General features: G+C 44.7%; 3 protein-coding genes across 3 annotated transcripts; 1 reads left to right on the top strand and 2 right to left on the bottom strand.

Annotated features, from left to right (window-relative positions):
* The first annotated feature begins 92 nt into the window (after positions 1–92).
* Positions 93–5,431, top strand: LOC112244652 (serine/arginine repetitive matrix protein 2-like). The gene has a single exon (XM_042310763.1). It carries the CDS (start codon positions 231–233, stop codon positions 4,734–4,736), a length of 4,506 nt encoding a protein of 1,501 aa, XP_042166697.1. The 5' UTR covers positions 93–230; the 3' UTR covers positions 4,737–5,431.
* Positions 5,175–7,419, bottom strand: zgc:171704 (ras-related and estrogen-regulated growth inhibitor-like protein). Its single transcript, XM_024393965.2, has 4 exons — positions 7,231–7,419; positions 6,901–6,954; positions 6,728–6,804; positions 5,175–6,610 (listed from the first exon to the last, which is right to left on the bottom strand). Exons 1-4 carry the CDS (start codon positions 7,343–7,345, stop codon positions 6,194–6,196), a joined length of 663 nt encoding a protein of 220 aa, XP_024249733.1. The 5' UTR covers positions 7,346–7,419; the 3' UTR covers positions 5,175–6,193.
* Positions 7,420–9,276: 1,857 nt separating this feature from the next.
* Positions 9,277–20,147, bottom strand: trim33l (tripartite motif containing 33, like). The gene is made up of 15 exons (XM_024393945.2): positions 19,934–20,147; positions 19,644–19,833; positions 18,477–18,592; positions 18,209–18,344; positions 17,733–17,853; positions 17,378–17,494; positions 14,621–14,735; positions 14,361–14,507; positions 13,139–13,250; positions 10,846–12,398; positions 10,504–10,703; positions 10,268–10,370; positions 10,062–10,130; positions 9,789–9,923; positions 9,277–9,645 (listed from the first exon to the last, which is right to left on the bottom strand). The coding sequence occupies exons 2-15, from the start codon at positions 19,831–19,833 to the stop codon at positions 9,373–9,375; spliced, it is 3,387 nt and encodes a 1,128-aa protein (XP_024249713.1). The 5' UTR covers positions 19,934–20,147; the 3' UTR covers positions 9,277–9,372.
* Between the last annotated feature and the right edge of the window lie 1,818 nt (positions 20,148–21,965).

Genomic DNA, 21,965 nt, shown 5'->3' with positions numbered 1-21,965 from the left:
TTCCTTTCACTGTCTCGCTTTCTCTCTCTGTCTCTTTCTCTCTCTCTCTCTCTCTTTCTCTGTCTCTGTCTCTCTTCCTTTCTCTGTCTCTCTTTCTCTCTCTATCTCTGTCTCTGTCTCAGCTCCAGCAGCCAAGTGATCAGGAGGTGGAGGACTTCCTCAACCAGCAGGAATCCTTGTCCTCTGACACCACTCGCAGCAGTTCTGCCAGTAGCCTCTTTCTCAAGGCCATGGACGGCCGCCCACACAATCGCAAGAGCTCGTATGCCCGCTCCCAAACAGGCTCAACCAGTGCCCCCAGTCCAGCCTCAGCCAAATCGCCCAACGGCAGCCGTGGCAGACAGAAGCAGGATGACCAGACTCTCTCTCTGGAGCTCAAGAACCTGGATCTCCCTTCCAACATCGCTGTGTGTCGTCGCTCTTCAGTACGCAGGGGCTCATCCAGCAGCATCAATCCCCCAGACCCCAGCCCAGTCCCCGGCCCAGCCCCGGCCAACCCAGCAAACGACGATGACCAGTCTCTCTCTCGCCAGGGCAGCCAGAAGCCTGATGACCAGCCTCTTTCTCGCCAGGGCAGCCAGAAGCAGGAAGACCAGCCTCTCTTTGTGGAGCTGGACAGCACTGTGTGCCACCGCTCCTCAGCCATCGAGTTCCTCTTAGCCCCCATCATTCAGTACCTGAGCCCTGAGCAACTGTCAGATGAGACTGTTATACCTGAGGTGGAGACCACCAATTTCCATCCAGACACAAGAGATGAGAGCCTACCCAGACACCAGAGCCTGTCTGCCCATTCCCAAAGAAGCTCATCAAGTGCTGGCAACCCGGATGACCAGTCTCTCTCTCGCCAGGGCAGCCAGAAGCAAGACGACCAACCTCTCTCTCTGGAGCTGGACCCCCTGGAGCTCCCTTCTACAAGCACTGTGCGTCGCCCCTCCTCGGCTGCCGAGGTCCTCCTAGGTTCCATCCTCCAGTACCTGAGCTCTGAGCCACCCTCAGACGAGTCCATTATACCCGAGGTGGAGACCACTGAGAACCACACAGAAACCAGAGACGAGAGCCCACCCAGGCACAAGAGCCTATCTGCCCACTCCCGCAAAAGCTCATCAAGTGCTGGCAACTCGGACAACCAACCCCTCTCTTGCCGGGGCAACCAAAAGCCAGATAACCAGCCTCTCTCTCTGGAGCTGGACCCCCTAGAGCTTCCTTCTACCAGCACCGTGCGTCGTCCCTCCTCGGCTGCCGAGGTCCTCCTAGGATCCGTCCTCCAGTACATTAGCTCTGAGCCATCCTCAGACGAGCCTGTTGTACCCAAGGTGGAGACCACCGAGAACCACATTAAAGCCAGAGACGAGAGCCTACCCAGACACAAGAGCCTGTCTTCCAGCTCCCACTGGAGCTTGTCCAGTGCTGTTGCACGCGTGCTGGAGACCGCTGAGGACCTGAGCCCTGAGCAAGGCTCAGACGAGGCCATTATACTTGAGGTGGAGGGCATTGAGTACTACTCAGACACAAGAGACATGAGCCCACCCAGACGCAAGAGCCTGTCTACCCGGTCCCGTCGGAGCTCGTCCAGTGCTGTTGCACCCGAGGTGGAGACATCTGAGGGCCTGAGACCTGAGGAAGTCTCAGGTGAGGTCAATGCACTTGAGGTGGAGAGCACTGAGTACTACTCAGATGCAAGAGACGTGAGCCCATCCAGACGCAAGAGCCTGTCTGCTGGCTCCAACAGAAGCTCATCAAGTGCTGGTAACCTGGGTTACCAGTCTTTCTCTCGCCGGGGAAGCCAGAAGCCATTCAACCAACCTCTCTCTCTGGAGCTCGACCCCCTAGAGCTTCCTTCTACCAGCACCGTGCATCGCCCCTCCTCGGCTGCCGAGGTCCTACTAGGTTCCATCCTCCAGTACCTGAGCCCTGAGCAACTGTCAGATGAGACTGTTATACCTGAGGTGGAGACCACCAATTTCCATCCAGACACAAGAGACGAGAGCCTACCCAGACACCAGAGCCTGTCTGCCCGCTCCAAAAGAAGCTCATCAAGTGCTGGCAACCCGGATGACCAGTCTCTCTCTCGCCGGGGCAGCCAGAAGCAAGACGACCAACCTCTCTTTCTGGAGCTGGACCCCCTGGAGCTCCCTTCTACAAGCACCGTGCGTCGCCCCTCCTCGGCTGCCGAGGTCCTCCTAGGTTCCATCCTCCAGTACCTGAGCTCTGAGCCATCCTCAAACGAGTCCATTATACCCGAGGTGGAGACCACCGAGAACCACACAGAAATCAGAGACGAGAGCCCACCCAGACACAAGAGCCTATCTACCCACTCCCGCAAAAGCTTATCAAGTGCTGGCAACTCGGATGACCAGCTCCTCTCTCGCCGTGGCAGCCAGAAGCCTGACGACCAACCCCTCTCTCGCCGGGGCAACCAAAAGCCAGATAACCAGCCTCTCTCTCTGGAGCTGGACCCCCTAGAGCTTCCTTCTACCAGCACCGTGCGTCGCTCCTCCTCGGCTGCCGAGGTCCTCCTAGGTTCCGTCCTCCAGTACATTAACTCTGAGCCATCCTCAGACGAGCCCTTTGTACCCAAGGTGGAGACCACCGAGAACCACATAAAAGCCAGAGTCGATAGCCTACCCAGACTCAACGGCCTGTCTTCCAGCTCCCACTTGAGCTTGTCCAGTGCCGTTGCACCCGTGGTGGAGATCACTGAGGACCTGAGCCCTGAGCAAGGCTCAGATGAGGCCGTTGCACTTGAGGTTGAGAGCATTGAGTACTACTCAGACACAAGAGACATGAGCCCACCAAGATGCAAGAGCCTGTCTGCCCGGTCCCGTTGGAGCTCGTCCAGTGTGGTTGCAACCGAGGTGGAGAGCACTGAGTACTACTCAGACGCAAGAGACGAGAGCCCATCCAGACGGAAGAGCCTGTCTGCCCACTCCCGCAGAAGCTCATCAAATGCTGGCAACCCGGATGACCAGCCTCTCTCTAACCGGGGCAGCCAGAAGCCAGATGACCAGCCTCTTTCTCGCTGGGGCAGCCAGAAGCCAGACGACCAACCTCTCTCTCTGGAGCTGGACCCCCTAGAGCTTCCTTCTACCAGCACCGTGCGTCGCCCCTCCTCGGCTGCCGAGGTCCTCCTAGGTTCCATCCTCCAGTACATTAGCTCTGAGCCACCCTTAGAGGAGCCTTTTGTACCCGAGGTGGACAACACCGAGAACACAGAAGTCAGAGACGAGAGCCCACCCAGATGCAAGAGCCTGTCTGTCCGCTCTCGCAGAAGCTCATCAAGTGCTGGCAACTCATCAAATGTCTGCCAGGGCAGCCAGATGAGGAATGACCAGCCTCTCTCTGTGGAGTTCGACATCCTGGACATCTCTTCTACCAGTGCTTTGCGCCGCCGATCCTTGGCTCCCGAGGTCATCCTTGGCCCCATCCTCCAGTACCTGAGCTCTGAGCCACCCTCAGACGAGACCATTATACCCAAGGTGGAGACCACCGAGAACCAAACAGAAGCCAGAGACGAGAGCCCACCAAGACACAAGAGCCTGTTTGCTCGCTCCCGCTGGAGCTCGTACTGTGCCTCTGCACCCGAGGTGGAGACCACTGAGGACCAGAGTCCTGAGAAAGTCTCAGATGAGGCCGTTGCACTCGAGGGGGAGAGCACTGAGTACTACTCAGATGCAAGAGACGTGAGCCCATCCAGAAGCAACAGCCTGTCTGCTGGCTCCCACAGAAGCTCATCAAGTGCTGGTAATCTGGATGTCCAGCCCCTCTCTCGCCGGGGCAGCCAGATGCCAGACGACCAACCTCTCTCTCGCCGGGGCAGCCAGAAGCCAGATGACCAGCCTCTCTCTCGCTGGGGCAGCCAGAAGCCAGACGACCAGCCTCTCTCTCTGGAGCTGGACCCCCTAGAGCTTCCTTCTACCAGCACCGTGCGTCGCCCCTCCTCGGCTGCCGAGGTCCTCCTAGGTTCCATCCTCCAGTACATTAGCTCTGAGCCACCCTTAGAGGAGCCTGTTGTACCCGAGGTGGACAACACCGAGAACACAGAAGTCAGAGACGAGAGCCCACCCAGATGCAAGAGCCTGTCTGTCCACTCTCGCAGAAGCTCATCAAGTGCTGGCAACCCATCCAACGTCCACCAGGGCAGCCAGATGAGGAATGACCAGCCTCTCTCTGTGGAGTTCGACATCCTGGACATCTCTTCTACCAGTGCTTTGCGTCGCCGATCCTTGGCTGCCGAGGTCCTCCTTGGCCCCATCCTCCAGTACCTGAGCTCTGAACCATCCTCAGACGAGACCGTAATACCCGAGGTGGAGACCACAGAGAAGAATGCACAGTTGAGAGATGAGAGCCCACCCAGACGCCAGAGCTTGTCTCCCCGCTCCCGCAGGAGCTCGTCCAGTGCTGTTGTGCCTGAGGTGGAGACCACTGAGTATTGCTCTGACAAAGGAGACGGCAGTCCACTCAGACGCAGAAGCCTGTCAATCCGCTCCCGCAGGAGCTCATCCAGTGGAGGCAACGCCCCATCCCCCCGGCTAACACCGGACAACACACACAATGGCCTCCAGGGCAGCCAGATGCAGGACAACCTGGATGAGTTGGACACCAGCGCTGTGCGTCGGCGCTCCTGGGCTGTCGAGGTCCTCCTAGACCCCATTCTGCAGTACCTGAACCCTGGGCACTCAGAAAAGGCCGATATAGAAGAGTCCGAAATACCCGCGGTGGAGGCCACAGAGCACTAAGAAGTCACCAGTGTCCTAGAAACGGCCCCCTTTGAAGGCCTAGGTGTAAGACTTATTAGTTGATTTTAGTTTGTGGGTACACATAGGAGGACCATAGTTCAGCAGACATAATCTGTGATTAATCCATTGTAATACAAAATGTGTCAATGTTTGTGACTGAAAGATTCAGGCGCTCTACTTCATGTACAGACGCCAACCCAAATTTGTTTTGGTTTCCTAACTGAGCATCATGTGACATTATACACCTTGTATCCCATTATATATTAGACCTAACTATTCTTATATGACGTGCTAACCTGATGTCGCATTCTGTTTTCTCTTTCCCAAAGTAGCCGTGAGAAACAAAGCTTGTCATGATTAAAGGTGAAGTCTTGATTGATTGGCCTAAATATGGATAATGGAAGGAAATTGAATGTGTTGAGGAATGAGCATCGAATAGACAGTAGAAAATGTCTTTATTATAATGTCATAACATTTAATATTTCAGAACATGTAACACATGACACCTTTAGATTGTCCTACAGAATACATCAACATAACATTGGTTGTATTCAAGAAATAAATAACATTTGTATTGCTGATGTGAAATGTATTGAGGTTATGAAGAGTGAAATAAAGTGCCCTTTCCCCATCTACAGTACAGTACTCAGCTCATACATGTACTTTCCAAGATTAACCCATTCCGGTTTCATGCATTGTATAAACGTTAAAATTACCACATATAACTTTTCCCCAAGATGTATTACACAGAAATGAAAGTTTTATCCACATATCAATATGTTCATTTATTTATTTACAATTCTCAAACAAAGGTGTGCACAGCACATATAAGCATCAAGTCTGCTAGAACTTGTAACATAGAATTACTAAGTTTAAAGTTGTTCGTTTTTAGATAAAGTATAATACTGAAATGTAATTGTTTTGCATTGCTGATTAGACACACATCAAGCCTTCAACATTTTACAAACTTTGAGTGTACATTGTCACTGAAAATAAACTCCCTAACAATTGGCAATGGGTAGGACTTCCATCAGATCAACAGTATTGTCAGATGTCAGCTACTTCAGATTCCTGTTCATGCTTCACATTGAATACCTATTGAGTGAAGGATGGAAGCGCACATGATTTCTTATACAGTTTATCTACAGTATTGTGTACCTACTTTTCAACTTCAAAAAGTAGAATAAATGATTGATTGATTGCTTCCATCTGCAATTCAAACTTGTGTGTAACTCTACAAAGAGAACCAATTTCTCCTCTCTAAAAAACGTCCAAATTAAGTTCCCTATCAAAACCTGTTGAAGTTGTTAGAACGCGCCTGCTGTTGCACTACAACCTGCCATAGACCATTTTTCTCAATTGCGCCTCCGAGCCTGCATTGGCCAACCGCGTAGCATACCTACATGTTCTGACTATCCAAATCCCATTGCGCATAATGTAGCCTATCCTGTGGTAGATTACTCTGCACGTTTCTTCCCGAATACAGCTGACATGCTTCTCACTATACTTTTAATACCCGCGGCACCTTTCCGCAGAGCTCTCGACTCTTTGATAAGATCTATCAGTCCATGGAACACCAGCAAAACACCGTGGTATGTTTCAGCTGCGGATATCTCGAAAAATACGCAGTCTTCCGAGAGAGCAAGGAGTCGGCCCTCCTCACTTGAGACTGTCCGTCGGTGCTGCAAATCGCGTTTATTTCCAACAATGATGATGGGCACTGTTGTAGACATCTTCCTACTGGCGTGGCGGATGCGCTGCACTTGTTGACGCACTACCTCGAAGCTGGAGCGGTCGCATATGCTGTATACCAGTATCACGCCGTCTGCCCATTGAAGCTGTTTCTCACTTATCGACTCAGTTATTGCACTGTCCTAAAAACACATAAAAACATGACATATGAGTGGTCACTATGGCTAGATGACAAACATTTGCCAATGGCAAATGCGTTATGATGAATGGCGACATTTGGGTAGTCCAAGAGTGTTTACCTGTGGGTAGAGCGAGTCCCATATGTTGAAGGATATTTCCCTCCCGTCAACTGTGTCGATATGACTGTAAATTGATTCTGACGGAGAAACATTTGAATTAAATCAAAAACATCATAATGTATTAAATGGTCAGCATTACGCACAAGATGTATGTACTCATTTGGCAGGCTTACCTATTTCACCGTACTCGCCTATAAATCTTCTTGTAATAAATCGGACGGTGAGCGCTGGAAAAGAAAAAGTTGTGTAGTTTAATCAAAATGTATTTTAATAGCGTGTACAAACTTTGTGTACATCGTCACTGAAAATAAATTCCCTAATATGCAATTGGTAGGTAGGCCTTCCGTCAGATCAGATACTCCAGATGCCTGCTCATGCTTCACATTGAATGCCCGTTGAGTGAAGGATGGCAAAGCATATGATAACTCGTTAACTGTTGAAAATACCGCTCTGTGAACATTGCAAGGTGCATATTAAACACAAAGACAAGAACACATTCTTACCTGATTTCCCTACATTTTCAGCCCCAAGTAATAAGATATTAGCTTCCACTTTTTGCTGAGTTCCCTCAATTGTCTTGCTGCAGTGATGCGAGCTAGGTTTGACCTGGACAACCATTTGGAATGGATTATGCTTCAAAAAGCTCTTTTAATTACCCTGTTTTGATATAGGCTACTGTATGTACTGTACAGTGACAAGAAATATATATTCAGTTTTCAAGAGCTGGAGGATAGGTGGGGCCATTTATGAACCAATGAGAAGACAGCCTGTTTAAGTGGGCTGGGTCACAACTCCGATTAATTTGATAGGGCTGTTATGTGATCATGATGGCTAAGTTTTCTTGTGATTATTAAAATAACTGTTTCAGGTTGGTTTAAATCTTACATTCAACATTTTTCATTACTTTGATCGATTGGTAAATCCCCTCTACACAAACCCACTGGAAATATGAACATGTCAGAGAAATGTGAATCACTAACCAAATAATTTTATGATAATTTTAGACAGCTTTAACTCTGGGAGGGCAAATGTATGCACTGCACACACCATTTACAGTTAGTACACACCCTGGGGAATCAGTGATTTTAACTTAAATCAAAAACCATCAAGAATGCAGCCCTCGACGAAAGCCAGAAGTTGTTCACTCCTGATCAGTGTGCTTTTACTCAGGCGCCATCTGGTGGCGTTGTATCAGCATCGCCAAGACCACTGGTTTAATCTATGGCTGCTTTATGCTCATGCAGTGCACCTTTCATCTAGGCCAATTTTAGTACGTTCGAAACACAGGCATACATAGAATATTTGATATAAACTCAGCAAAAAAAAGAAACGTCCCTTTTTCAGGACCCTGTCTTTCAAAGATAATTTGTAAAAATCCAAATAACTTCACAGATCTTCATTGTAAAGGGTTTAAACAGTTTCCCATGCTTGTTCAAGGAACCGTAAACAATTAATGAGCATAAACCTGTGGAATGGTCATTAAGACACTAACAGCTTACAGACATTAGGCAAATAAGGTCACAGTTATGAAAACTTAGGATACTAAAAGAGGCCTTTCTACTGACTCTGAAAAACACCAAAATAAAGATTCCTAGGGTCCCTGCTCATCTGCGTGAACGTGCCTTAGGCATGCTACAAGGAGGCATGAGGACTGCAGATGTGGCCAGTGCAATAAATTGCAATGTCCGTACTGTGAGACGCCTAAGACAGCGCTACAGGAAGACAGGACGGGCAGATGATCGTCCTTGCAGTGGCAGACCACGTGTAACACCTGCACAGGATTGGTACATCCAAACATCACACCTCCGGGACAGGTACAGGATGGCAACAACAACTGCCCAAGTTATACCAGGAATGCACAATCCCTCCATCAGTGCTCAGACTGTCCGCAATAGGCTGAGAGAGGCTGGACTGAGGGCTTGTAGGCAGGCCTGTTGTAAGGCAGGTCCTCACCAGACATCACCGGCGACAACGTTGCCTATGGGCACACACCCACCGTCGCTGGACCAGACAGGACTGGTAAAAAGTGCTCTTCACTGACGAGTCGCGGTTTTGTCTCACCAGGGGTGATGGTCGGATTTGTGTTTATCGTCGAAGGAATGAGCGTTACACCGAGGCCTGTACTCTGGAGCGGGATCGATTTGGAGGTGGAGGGTCCGTCATGGTCTGGGGCGGTGTGTCGCAGCATCATCGGACCGAACTTGTTGTCATTGCAGGCAATCTCAACGCTGTGCGTTACAGGGAAGACATCCTCCTCCCCACACCAGATACTGACTGTTACTTTTGAGTTGACCCCCCTTTGTTCAGGGACTCATTATTCAATATTGTCACATGTCTGTGGAACGTGTTCAGTTTATGTCTCAGTTGTTGAATCTTGTTATGTTCATGCAAATATTTACATATGTTAAGTTTGCTGAAAATAAACGCAGTTGACAGTGAGAGGACGTTTCTTTTTTAGCTGAGTTTACTATCGTACAGTACAAAGGCTACAGTAATGCATAGTATATTGCATAGTTGTTACAAATGTGCAAAAACAAAGTCACACACAATCCCTTTTGTATTTAATTTAATTTAAAAAAGTACAATGTCAGTTGTATATAACTGACTAACAACATTTCTGAGTCTCCACTTCAAATGGCCATTTTTCAGTCTGCAGCCTTTTTCATTTTCTTCATTTTAGTTTCATCTGTTTCAACTCTGACCTGGGAGTGACGTTTCTTAGCTTTTGGCACTTCGGTCATATTCAGCAACTCCTTCATCCTCTTCAGAGACTCTGCAGCCGTTGGTTCCTCAGGTTCCCCCGTCTCAGTCCAGCTGCTGTTAGGGTGGCTGAGGAGGGAGGGGTGGAGAGCTGTCCCAAACACTTCCCCTAACCTCCTCTGAAAGCTGCCCCGTAGCTTGACAACCAACTCCTGGTCCTTTGAGATAATAGAAAATACACATTCTATGTAATTTGCCTGGTATTTTTGTCTGTAAATTCTCAGGTAATTTGGTAGTTTAGCAAATGCTTTCAGTAGTGATTTTTTTACTATATAAATAACATTTTAGAAGATGTGACAACCTTTGAGTTCATCAACATGGTGTCGAAAAGGACCCAGACGTCAGAGACAAATTCGGAGGGGGTACGGTAAGGGGGTGATCGATGTTGTAGCAGCCTTCCATGTATGGAGTCAAGACATATTGAATCTGAGGGGGGCTGAAGAGACAAAAGTATGAGAGCTCTCATTATAAATGTGCTAAATAATAGCAACAGATAAGATTATTTACAAATATCACTAATGCCATTGAGTTACAATAAGCCATTTTGGTTTTTAATATATATTTTCATACACACCTCAGCCGTGCTGCAAAGGATGTTTCTGTCATTCTCACACCTTAGAAAGAGTAGGAGATGCTCACATTTCTGTTAGCAAAGAAAATAACAAGATCTGGTTAATGCCAGCATTGAATCTAAGAAGTTACAGGTCCAAAAGTTCAATTTAAATGCTATCCGACTCAGCAGGAGGATCCGAATTCAAATGCACAACGGGTGAATCTTACCCGCTGGTCTGCTAGGCTGAGGCACATAGTCCTGTGCCTGTCATCACTGTAGGGGTCTGTGGTGTCGGCCAGGTCCTGACAAAGTGAACACTTCCACTCCTCCCTACCAGAGAGGGAAACAGACAGCACACAGCTTTAACACACGGAACTCAGACTAGAGTATTCCCCTCAATATCAACTCCACCAAACTGGAACTTTACACAGAAACTACTACTTTATATCTTTAGGGAGATTACCAGAAGGAAGGACCAATGGGTGGGATATGACAATCTTGGTGGTAGCCCCTCCCACACTCTACACAGAATAGCGAACCGCCAACAGTGTGACAGGCCGCACAGGTCACATACTGAAGCAGTGGGGGACTCTCTGGGGAGGACAGGGCCTTAGTCCAGAGGAGGCTGTCTGACTCTGGTGGTGTGATGTCATCGCCATGGGACTGCAACAATAGCGGAGGGGATAGATCATCATCATCATCATTATCTTGCTAAGCTAAAAAGGAGAACGTAAAGTGCTTTATCACTAAACTTAACCCAGACTTTAAATCAAGAACAAACCATGTAGTGCAGCAACGTGCTTACCTGGTGGTCTTCTGCAATCTCTTGCAGAATAATCTCATCTTTGCTGGCCCCTTGGACAAGCAGGAACTGAGGAAGAGAGCATCCAGGAGTGGGGGTGGAGATGGGAAGCCGAAAAATCAAGACCCTGGGTTGCCAGGACCTTGAGTTGTTAACATTGTTGCTATTGGTCAAGCTCGGTGGCTGGGTGGTGTTGGGTTGCCTGGTTGGCATTTCAGTGGCCACCACCGAACCTGTCCTGGTGGGGAGTGGAGAGGGTCCCTCCAGTAGAACTCTAATGCGTGTTGGCAGCTCAGTTCTCCAGTTATTCACACGCCGATGAAGTGACCTGATAGCCTTAGCATCCTCATGTTGTTGGTCATAAGCTATCTTTTTATTGTTGTGGGGGGCAGTATGGGTCCTACCCACAGAAGAGGGTTTACTGTTAGGGTCCGTGTCAGTTTCTTCTTTGGGGTGGTGGGTGTGGGTTAAGACACTGTAAGAGAGATGATTAGAGGTCCTCTCAGTAGACAAAGTCCCTGTGAAAGGCAGATCTGAAGAAGTACTGTCCGAGCAGGCAGCTGCCTTTCTATCACCCCAGGCTGATGGGACCTCCAACTCCATAGCACTGTCTGCCTCTGTGTCAGTCTCCAACTCAGTGACAGTAGAAGTGGGTTCGTTCTCCCTGGCCTGAGAGTTTGGGTCAGGGTCTGCCAGACCAGTAGGAGGCAGGCTTCTATCACAGGGGGAGTCTGCTAGGGCTTTCACCGGGAGGACAGGGATGGGGTTTACAGAGGGAGGCTGATGGAGGATCCACAGTAGCTGCGATTTTGGAAATTTCCTTTTCTGATGCTGAGCTACGGCTGCAGGAGAGGACGAGCCAGAAGGTGGGTGGCAGATCTCTACAGGTGAGTATGAGTGGAACGTCCAGGACTTTCCATCCTTACCTCTCCGAGATCGTCCAGGTGGAGGAGTTGCCTTGAACATACCATAAAGTCTAGGTGTGGCTTCGATCAGTGGTTGGAGAGATGGGGAGGTTGGAGGCTGAACAGGGGATAGCTGGGCATGGTTGGTGGGGACCAACGGTGACTGGACATGAAGTTTAGGGACAAGTGATGGCTGGGCAGGGTTTGTGGGGACCAATGGTGACTGGACATGAAGTGCAGGGACAAGTGATGGCTGGGCAGGGTTTGGTGGTAGACAGAATGGTGGATTATGTATATTCAGGGAGGGGTGAGATGGGGCTAGTGTAGATGGGCAGGGCTGGGGTGTCACAGGATGGCTCAATGGAAGGGTTGAAGGGGTGTGGACAGGCAGGGAGCGATAAGGAGGAGGCTCACGGGAGGTGGAGGGCTGACTAGTTGAGGGCTGACTGTGGTGGTTGGATGGGGCAGTGTAAGAGGGGCATGGGGGCTGGAAGACAGGGTTAGGTGGAGGGGGAACAGAATGGATGGACATGTTAGGAGCACTGGAAGAGGCCTGGCCAGAGGGAGCATTGGGTCTTTCTTGGTTTTCCAGCGGGTTGTCTTGACTAACATGTGATTGGGCAAAGGGAACAATATCACCCAAAAGTTTACCTGGAAAAAAGGAAAAAAATAATACTATTGTAGGAGCGATGATATAAATGCGATGGTCACAACCAAACAGTCTCAAGCTTGTGTCCTGGGGTCCCCATTCCCAATGACAAAATTCCTTGGGTTGATTTCGGCATGTTATTTTAACAACACTAAATGGGCAATACTGGACTACCACGTTATGTGGCAATCAATGCTAAAACCTTTTTTTCTTGATTTAATCTAAGAATTGTGTTAAGATCAAAGCCAGCACATTGTAGGGGAAGGGTACCAAAGACCCTCCCCATTGTTGATTAAGGGGACCTTAAGACTCATATGCTTGCTACAGACCTTATAATAGCAGGTCTCACTATTATACTGTTGCTATGTGTCGGAACTCTACCACTATACTTTGCATAAGCTATCTATATTAGTCATTGTGTTTAAGACCTAGCTGTTGCAAGAATGTGCCTGCAGGCTAGGAGAGACCAGAACTAGGTAAAGTAAACACTGTCTAGGTTGGCCATACCTGATCACAGGTATTTAATCAGTTGCGCTCTTTGCTTGGTCGCAGAACTTACTCTCAGACATACATGCTGTTTCCATTAACTTCTGTCTGCAATTGCATTAAAGGTTTGATTGATTTACTTAAAGAAGATATTGTCTGACTGCTGATTTCACCAATAAGCCAATGATTGACAAGGAACAAGGAACCTACCCTGACAACAGCCTACATGAATAGGAGATGGAGTATCTTGACTTACCAAAGGAAGCTATTTGTTTCTTGAAGTCATCCGTAATCACCAGCTGCAACTTAAGCATGGTCCCCGGGGGCTCAGTACTCTGAGTCAAGAGATGCTGTAACTGGGATCCAATCTGTGGAGTGAGATGAGCATATGTGGATAGGGTTGCGCATGTGTGTTGATGTGGTAATGTTTGTGACGCAGGATTGGGATCAATTTGGAATTTCTGAATTTAATTCCATTTTGAACAATACATTTGAATAAAACTTGAATTGGCCACACCCCACAGAAAGCAACATTTGAATTTGAATTGAAGGAAGTAACATTTAATTCAAACTAGAGGTCGACGATTATAATTTTTCAACGCCGACAGATAATTGGAGGACCAAAAAAAAGCAGATACTGTTAAATCGGCCGATTTTGAAATAATTATTTGTAATAATGACAATTACAACAATACTGAATTACCACTTTTATTTTAACTTCATATAATACAGAAATAAAATCTATTTAGTCTCAAATAAATAATGAAAAATTTTCAATTTAGTTTAAATAATACAAAAACACAGTGTTGGAGAAGTAAAAGTGCAATATGTACCATGTAAAAAAGCTAACGTTTAAGTTCCTTGCTCAGAACATGAGACCATATGAAAGCACGCATACCATTTCAAATATTAGTTTGATTATAACTCAAAGATGTAATTTTCTTTGTCATGAGATGTTAGATTATTCCCTTCTATACTGCAGTTTTTGACCTAATGCATTCTGGGAAATGTATTGTTATCTAAAAACATTAAGGGAATGATGAATTATTATAAAAAACCCACAACAGGATCTTAAAATATTTCCAGACCACTGTAATTATTTTAAATGGTTTTAGGAGAATGACATTTAAAAATTAAAATCTTCAACCTTATGCTACATGGTATTGGTAACCATACATTATGTCAAAAACATTTCTATGGTGATTTCTTGGAAAAAATAAGCCATTTGAATTTCATTGAATTTTATAGAATTAAATTCTACTTCCTTCCTTTCATTCAAATCCAATTCAAATTCTGCTTCACGTGGGGTGTGGCCAATTCAAGTTCAATTCAATCATTTAAATTAAAGAGAAATTCGCAACTCAATTCAGAATTAAGTGTCTTTGGGGGAGATGGGGGATAAGGCACTCTCATATAAGCCAAAAGAAGAAAAATAATGTGTGAGTAGCTTTGTACAGGCAGAACAAGTGGGTTCCTACCTGCCCTTTGTAGGAGAGCAGGGCAAAGAAGTCCTCCACATTCAGGGCTTTCTCAGCAAAGTCAGCAACATAGTCCTGCCTCTGCCCCAGTTTGTTTAGTGCACTCCGTCTCGTCTCGATCCCTGCCACCTCGGCATTACACATAGTCTGGGTGGACATGAGCAAGCATTTTATCGACTCTGCCTGAGAGCAAAATCACATGAACACACACACTTTCTTTAGCTTTCATGGATTGTGTTAGTCTTGGATAGCTAAAATACCTCTATGTTGTTGTAGAGCGACGTGGCTCTCGATTTCAAGAGTTGAACAGTAGCAAAAAGCATTCTCTTCAGGCTCTCCCTCAGCTTTGACTTGAGTTGTGTTATGTCTAGCAATCTGCAAGTGGGAGGGAACATGTGGATATTTCCACAAAATTAATGCCTTTTGTGTTCCTTTGATATATAGAATACCAGTCAAAAGTTTGGACACATACTCATTAAAGGGTTTCTCTTTATTTTTCCTATTTTCTACATTGTAGAATAATAGTGAAAACATCAAAACTATGAAATAACACATATGGAATTACATAGTAACCAAAAATGTGTTAAACAAATCAAAATATATTTTATATTTGAGATTCTTCAAAGTAGACACCCTTTGCCTTGATATGACAGCTTTGCACACTCTTGGCATTCTCTGAACCAGCTTCATGAGGTAGTCACCTGGAATGCATTTCAATTAAAAGGTGTGCCTTTTTGAAAGTTAATTTGTGGAATTTCTTTCCTTATTAATGTGTTTGAGCCAATCAGTTGTGTTGTCAAAAGGTAGGGGTGGTATACAGAAGACTGCCCTATTTGGTGAAAGACCAAGTCAAAATTAAGAACCTTTAAAGTATCTTCAAATGTTAGCTCAAATAAATGCTTCACAGAGTTCAAGTAAGTGACACATCTCAACATACAACTGTTCAGAGGAGACTGCGTGAATCAGGCCTTCATGGTCGAATTCCTGCAAAAAACACTACTAAAGGACACCAATAATAAGAAATCTTGCTTGGGCCAAGAAACACAAGCAATGGGCATAAGACTGGTGGAAATCTGTCCTTTGGTCTGATGAGTCCAAATTTGAGATTTTTGGTTCCAATCGCCGTGTCTTTGTGAGACGCAGAGTAGGTGAACGGATGATCTTTGCATGTGTGGTTCCCAACGGGGAGCATGGAGGAGGAGAAGTGATGGTGTGGGGGTGACAGTGATTTATTTAGAATTCAAGGTACACTTAACCAGCATGGCTACCACAGCATACGCCATCCCATCTGGTTTGTGCTTAGTGGGACTATCATTTGTTTTTCAACAGGACAATGACCAACACACCTCCAGGCTGTGTAAAGGCGATTTGACCAAGGAGAGTGATGGAGTGCTGCATCAGATGACCTGGCCTCTACAATCACCAGGCCTCAACCCAATTGAGATGAGTTGGCCCGCAGAGTGAAGGAAAAGCAGCCAACAAGTGCTCAGCATATGTGAGAACTCCTTCAAGACTGTTGGAAAAGCATTTCAGGTGAAACTGGTTGAGAGAATGCCAAGAGTTTGCAAATCTGCCATCAAGGCAAAGGGTGGCAACTTTGAAGAATCTAAATATAAAATATATTTTGATTTGTTTAACACTTTTTTGGTTACTATGTAATTCCATGTGTTATTTCATAGTTTTGATGTCTTCTATTATTCTACAATGTATAAAAGTGTAAAAATAAAGAAAAACTTTGAATTAGTAGGTGTGTCCAAACATTTGACTGCTACTTAAGTACAACTTGTGCACCAAAAACCTGTTATATTAAATGAAGTGTCCTTTAATATAGACCACAAGTTGAATTAAATAAATCATATTTTCATTATGAATAAAGACTTGCTAAAGTACCAAAATTCTGCATATTGACATGTCCCTCCATGAACACTGTGACTTCTAGGAAGATTTTAACATATTTAACTCCAAAATTTCTGAACGTTCTCACCATCATTGTAAAGCCCTAGTTATTTTGTTGCCTTGACAAAGTCATTTCTGAAGATTATTATTGATTTCATGTCATTAGAGATTAATTTACGTCTGTCCCTCATTTTAAGGTCATCCATGTTACTGTACTCTCGTTTTAAAATGGAGAAACAATTCATTTTTAAATAATTTTTAAAAAATAAACATTGAACATGTAATTGTCAAATTATAGTGTAAATGCAGGTGAGCTGGTTCTACTATTTTTGGCCATTTTCTGTTGTTTTGTGATGGAAAAGTGAGTGGGACGAGCATAACACGTCAACCTGTTACCCATGGATAGACAGGCTAGAAATGTTTTCATTTCAACAACAAAAAATTAAGCTTGCATTCAATTGCCCCTCCCTGTTGCACACAACAGGCTTCCATTCCTCTGTCACAATTGGATTTATGATGAAATCGTCAAACCTGTTATTTATTTGAAACTTAATAGGCACTTACTATAGTCATATTCCTTTATTTAACCTCTTGAGTTGGGAAAACTTGTTTTTTCATGAAGTTTTTATGACCGAACAGTAAAATTAGAAGTTACACTTCTCAAAAGGCACCGAATTGGTGGAACGTCCCATGTAATAAAATGTCTAGAGGATCATCCACATCAAAGTTTGTCCAATTCTAGATTCTGCTGAAAACATTGCCTCAATCCAAAATTTGTGGGTAGGATATAGCACTTTTGTCTAGGTATTGAAGGCATGGACCCGGAGGTAAACCCTAACCCTAAACAACCATATAATTGAATAGACCTGCACAGATGCTCGATCTTAGCTGTATTTGCTTACACTGACAGCTTCAATATGCAGCTGCAGTCTTTAGAAACTAACCAAAAACATCCTACTATATTCAGCTGAAGGTTTCTGTTCCAACTAAGATGCAGAGGACGCAGTTTTAAACAATACAGCAGATAGATTTACTTTTGTGACATGAAGTTCATGCCCTGTGACAAGAAACTCCTGTTCCAATATTGTACTTTCATTCCAGTGTAATTGACTAGTTATTACCTGCCGTCCATGTCCAGGAGGCTCTGCTTCACTGCAACTCTCTGCTGCCTCACTCTCTGCACCAGGGACTGAAGCTGCTCTTTCTGGCTGACCATCGCCTCATGGAGGAACTGGAAACTGCATGGGAATGGAAGAGGAGACTCAGGAGAACAGGTGAAGAGACTTCGGCCCTGTTCAAATGCTTAAAGAATCCATCTTGTCCTTCTCTCTTCCTTGAAGTAATCAAGTGACCTTGTTTTTTACCTATCGAATTGTGTTTTAGCGTTTACTTCAAGGTAGGTAAGGATGATTCTTCTACAGTATTTGAACTTTCCATGATACTGTGACTATATTTACAATATGCAAGGAAACTTACCTGTGGTTCCTGTGATCCATTAGTTGGCAGTCTCGACAGGTCAGCTGATCGCAGGTCAAACAGAAGAGCTTGATTGGCTCATGTTTGTGTGTGGGACAAAACACTGTGGGAGCGGAGACTCCTGCGGGGGAATACAAAAATATGATACATTCTAGTATATGAACATGCTATGTCAGTGTCCTGCTATTATCAACAAGTGTTTGATGGCCGTGTCTGGCTCAGTCGACCTCTAAGTCAATGTTTGGGAGGCCCATGTTTTTTTTGTGTGCGTGCAGATGTGCGTGTGTAGTGACCAGATAATAAAATATAACTTGAATATTACAAGGTGTTTGCATAAGATGGTATGATGTTTGAAAAAATATTTGAGCAGAAAAGATGTCTGTGGATAATTTTATCAAATTCTACATGAGTAGAAGTCTCTGAAAAGAATAGCCGTAGTGCACAATAGTATGGTATTGAGGGTATATAGGGCAGACCTGTTGGGGGTTGGAGCCGGATAGTGTGGTCCTTCGTGACCTTCACTCTTCTGTGTGCAGATACACACTCCGAACACAGCGCCTCTCCACACTCCACACACCAGCCACTTGCAACGAACCCCTCACAACAGGTACACTGCAGTCACAGACGTGATGATTGTATACACCAAATTTATAAAGGTATTCACAGGCTATGGGAACAGCACTATCATTGACTGAGTTAATATTATTGATGGAGTTATTCATATTAACCCCCAAAGTGTCTCACCTGGACATTACCAGTCCAGAGATCGTTGGAAGAGTTCTTAATAAAGAGATTATCTTTGACTTCCAGAATATTAAATGGCATGTCACAGGACGGACACGCTGGAGAGATAGAGAGATCTGGGGAGAGAGAGAAATAGACCATTGTTGTAATGCTTCCCTTCTCAATGTTTCAATAGTCTTTGTCCTCTCCCCTAGATAATGATTCTGTGACTTTGGAATTATAAGGTTCTATCTGCCAAAAGTCTAGTTATGAGATATTGAGCATTCTCATATGTGGATCTGGGTTGAGTAAAAAGGTTCTGATACTGAATCATAAGATTAATTTAATTTCAAAAGAAAAGTAAAGCCATTTAATCGTTAAATGAAGAGTATCCCCTCCATCCTCCAAACCACAAAATGACAAATACACCATGGAGAACTAGCAGCATGGCTAAAGCTTAGCTCTGGATGAGTAAACTGATATATTTGTCTGGTCTTCGATGCACAGAGCAAGCAAACTACTTACTAGTTATCCATGAAATCTGGTAAGTTTGTATTTTCAGTGAAATTCTCCTTCAATATCTATATAGAACAAGATTTTTTTTAAAAATAATAATAAATCAGGGATGCCTCTCCAATGGGCCTTTAACATGCTCCAAGGTACCTGTATTTAATTATTTTTGCCATAAAGAGCAGAAGTGGTGGCCAGGAATTATTCAACAAAAGTGCTGAAAAAAATCTAAATGCAAAAGAGCGTCAGAACCCATGATATGAATAATCAAGGACATGGAACTATTAGTTTTTATCAAAATGTATAGTTTTGAGATAGGGAGAGTCCCAGATCTCAGAACTGTTTTGTTATGTCTTCCTCTTTAACGACCACTTTACATCCATTTTTGATTGGAAATGCAGAATTGTGTGATTGAATTGCAAATATAACCTTATAAAACCAAGTTCAAAGCAAACCTGTTTGTTAAGATAAAACGTCCTATTTTTTCCCGTCGTAAATTGTGAAGAACATCTAAAGAACAACTCTGTGAAGGACACCATCTAAAGTCAAGAGCAACTCTAACTGGCCATGCGAATAACTCGTTTTTTACCAAAATGTCAGATAGAACATTCCTTATTCCAAAAGCTCGATACAGTGAATTCACCAAACCCAGTTGTGTTCAACAAAAGTGCTTCATACCTTTCTGCAACCCTGGATTGACTGGGGGCAGGCATGCTTGACAAATAGAGTGCAAACAGGGTAGAAGTTGGGGATATCGCCCATGGTTTAAAGTTAACCCACATAGGACACAATTTCCATATGTTCCCGATTCTTTCACTACGTTCGGCCCAAACGGAACGCCACCTCCGCTTTGCCCGCCATTGTTCATCTGTGTGGAAGAGTCATTCCGGGATAAATAATTTTTAATGGGAGAAAAACGAGCCTTGCATTACTAAATATAATGTATACATATTTAAGGAGAGACGTACCTCTATTGATGATCGTTCGCACGCAAATGAGGATAAAAACCGTTCAACTGTTTTTGTATTTACCTTGCGCAGGTACTAAACCAGCGCAAGGTTACTCCGGATATTCTTTCACTGAAAAAAAATCTGGAACGGAAGAAGTTTGAGCATAGTCAAAGATAGTCCCGATCACGACGGTTGCAGTCGGCGAGGTCCATGGCGACGTTGGCTAGCTAAACTCATGCGCAGAATCACGTCATCTGGTCTAACCGTGATCTTGCGCCGAACTGCGCATGTGCATGCTGTCAGGCACTGGTTCCACATAAATTCGTTTTTGACGAAAATGTGACAGTTTGACACTTTCACGAGGTTGGAGTTATAACATGTTCAACTACTTAAGATATTAACTCAAATTTAGATGTGCCTTTAGATTTCGAGAAAATTAACAGCTAATGAAGAATGTTTTACTTCTCTCATTGGATGTTCGAAGGTGCATCAGACAGTGCAAGCGACTGCCGACTGACTGATTTACAAATCACCTTCCATCATAAATAACTACTCTTTATTATTTGTAGATCAGTCAATTTACCCATGATACGTTACAGTTTTGATCCTATGGAGCATTGACTTCTTGAACCCAAAGTCCAGGCCTAGTCTGCTTGGTCTGTTTAGCAAGCGTTCCTTGAAGTCTCGCAATGTTGCACCTCTGTGTTTAGAAACTCTCTGGTTCGGGTGTTTTGAGCGAGACATTGCCGCATAACCACAGATCCAGGATCAGATTACTCTACCTCTAATTCTGACATTATCTCTAGAAATGGCATATTATCAGATCCAGAGTCAGTAGGTGGAGTCAGACCTACATAAAAGGAGTAGACTGTATAGTGTTGTGTATTCAAGTTTTGGTAGCTTCCATGATATAAGCCCAAAACATGTAACAAAATTAAAAGTTTTATTCAACAAGTAATACAATTATCATGAACATAACACGCATACTATGTTTCATTTCTAGTCATTTTAGCATTAGACATGTTGGTTTTAATAAGTGTGACAACAATGTAAATAATGAAAACATAAATAGCATGCTATTATCCATAAGAACTGACATAACAATGCAGTTGAAATAATAATGTTGGGTAATTGCAGATGGAATAGAAGACTATAAAGTAAACCTTTCATTTAACCATCGAATAGGCCTACAACTTTATTAACCCCCTCTATGGCAGACACATAACAACCAGTTGTGAACAGCCAGGGAGGAGGAGTTAGGGAGTTAGAATACTAGGATGGGGTGGTTGGGAGGGGCCCAGGTTAAAGTGTGATTTTCTGGGTGGTGTAAACTGTTCCCTTAAGTGGTAGGTTTGACCAGCTCCTCACTGTAGAATGCAATTACACTTGATTGTCTTCTCCTGGCTCCTCTGTCCGTATTGAATGGTGGCCAGTGTCTGGACTAAGTTCCAAAAGTTCTCAAAGGAGACCCCCTTTCCATCCTTCACTCCAATCTGCTGGAGCAGCTGGCTCAAGCCTTGTTCATCTCCTGCTGTCTATTAGAAAAGGTTAGAGTTATAAAGTCCAAAAGTTATGGGTGGAGTTAGAAAGATCGGGGTGTGAGCATGTGGGTCTGGGCAGGTGTGATGTAGTTGATGTTTGTGTGATGTTGCCGTTTGTATGTGTATGTTATGTTGAAAAAATATATATATATATTGGGAAAAAAAGGGTTGAAAAATATATCATCAACATAATTTATGGTCCATATTTAAAGAGAGCCATCCAAACAGCTCTTATTGAACACTAACCCACCCCATCAATTCACCCTCCATGAATCAGTAATGGCTGGATAGATGTAAGAGTGTTGAACTACAGTTGAACTACAGTAGGTGGAGCCACAACCTAATTCCAATCCTCTCAGATCCACAAGGGGAAGGCAACACACAGCCAGATGGGAGAGAATAGACTGGGATCATTTTGGGATTGCACTTCTATTTGTTCACAGAGGTTGCCATGGAAGGGAAGAATCTATCATGCAAAATGAGGGACCTCTCCCTGGCCTAATACTTAA

The sequence above is a fragment of the Oncorhynchus tshawytscha genome, linkage group LG03 (genome assembly GCF_018296145.1).
Source record: "Oncorhynchus tshawytscha isolate Ot180627B linkage group LG03, Otsh_v2.0, whole genome shotgun sequence".
Taxonomy (NCBI): domain Eukaryota; kingdom Metazoa; phylum Chordata; class Actinopteri; order Salmoniformes; family Salmonidae; genus Oncorhynchus; species Oncorhynchus tshawytscha.
Note: the sequence above shows the minus strand (reverse complement) of the source record. Positions and strands in the feature narration are given on the sequence as shown.

Excerpts from the sequence above, each read along its gene's own strand:
- zgc:171704 (XM_024393965.2), bottom strand. The coding sequence starts at position 7,345 with ATGGTTGTCCAGGTCAAACCTAGCTCGCATCACTGCAGCAAGACAATT. Across the intron at positions 6,805-6,900 it reads AGGCGAGTACGGTGAAATAG|AATCAATTTACAGTCATATC; the intron begins GTAAGCCTGCCA and ends TTTCTCCGTCAG. Across the intron at positions 6,611-6,727 it reads GGGACTCGCTCTACCCACAG|GACAGTGCAATAACTGAGTC; the intron begins GTAAACACTCTT and ends ATGTGTTTTTAG.
- trim33l (XM_024393945.2), bottom strand. The coding sequence starts at position 19,833 with ATGAACAATGGCGGGCAAAGCGGAGGTGGCGTTCCGTTTGGGCCGAAC. Across the intron at positions 13,251-14,360 it reads TGCTCTCCTACAAAGGGCAG|ATTGGATCCCAGTTACAGCA; the intron begins GTAGGAACCCAC and ends CTCACTCCACAG. Across the intron at positions 9,646-9,788 it reads CCATGTTGATGAACTCAAAG|GACCAGGAGTTGGTTGTCAA; the intron begins GTTGTCACATCT and ends ATTATCTCAAAG.
- LOC112244652 (XM_042310763.1), top strand. The coding sequence starts at position 231 with ATGGACGGCCGCCCACACAATCGCAAGAGCTCGTATGCCCGCTCCCAA.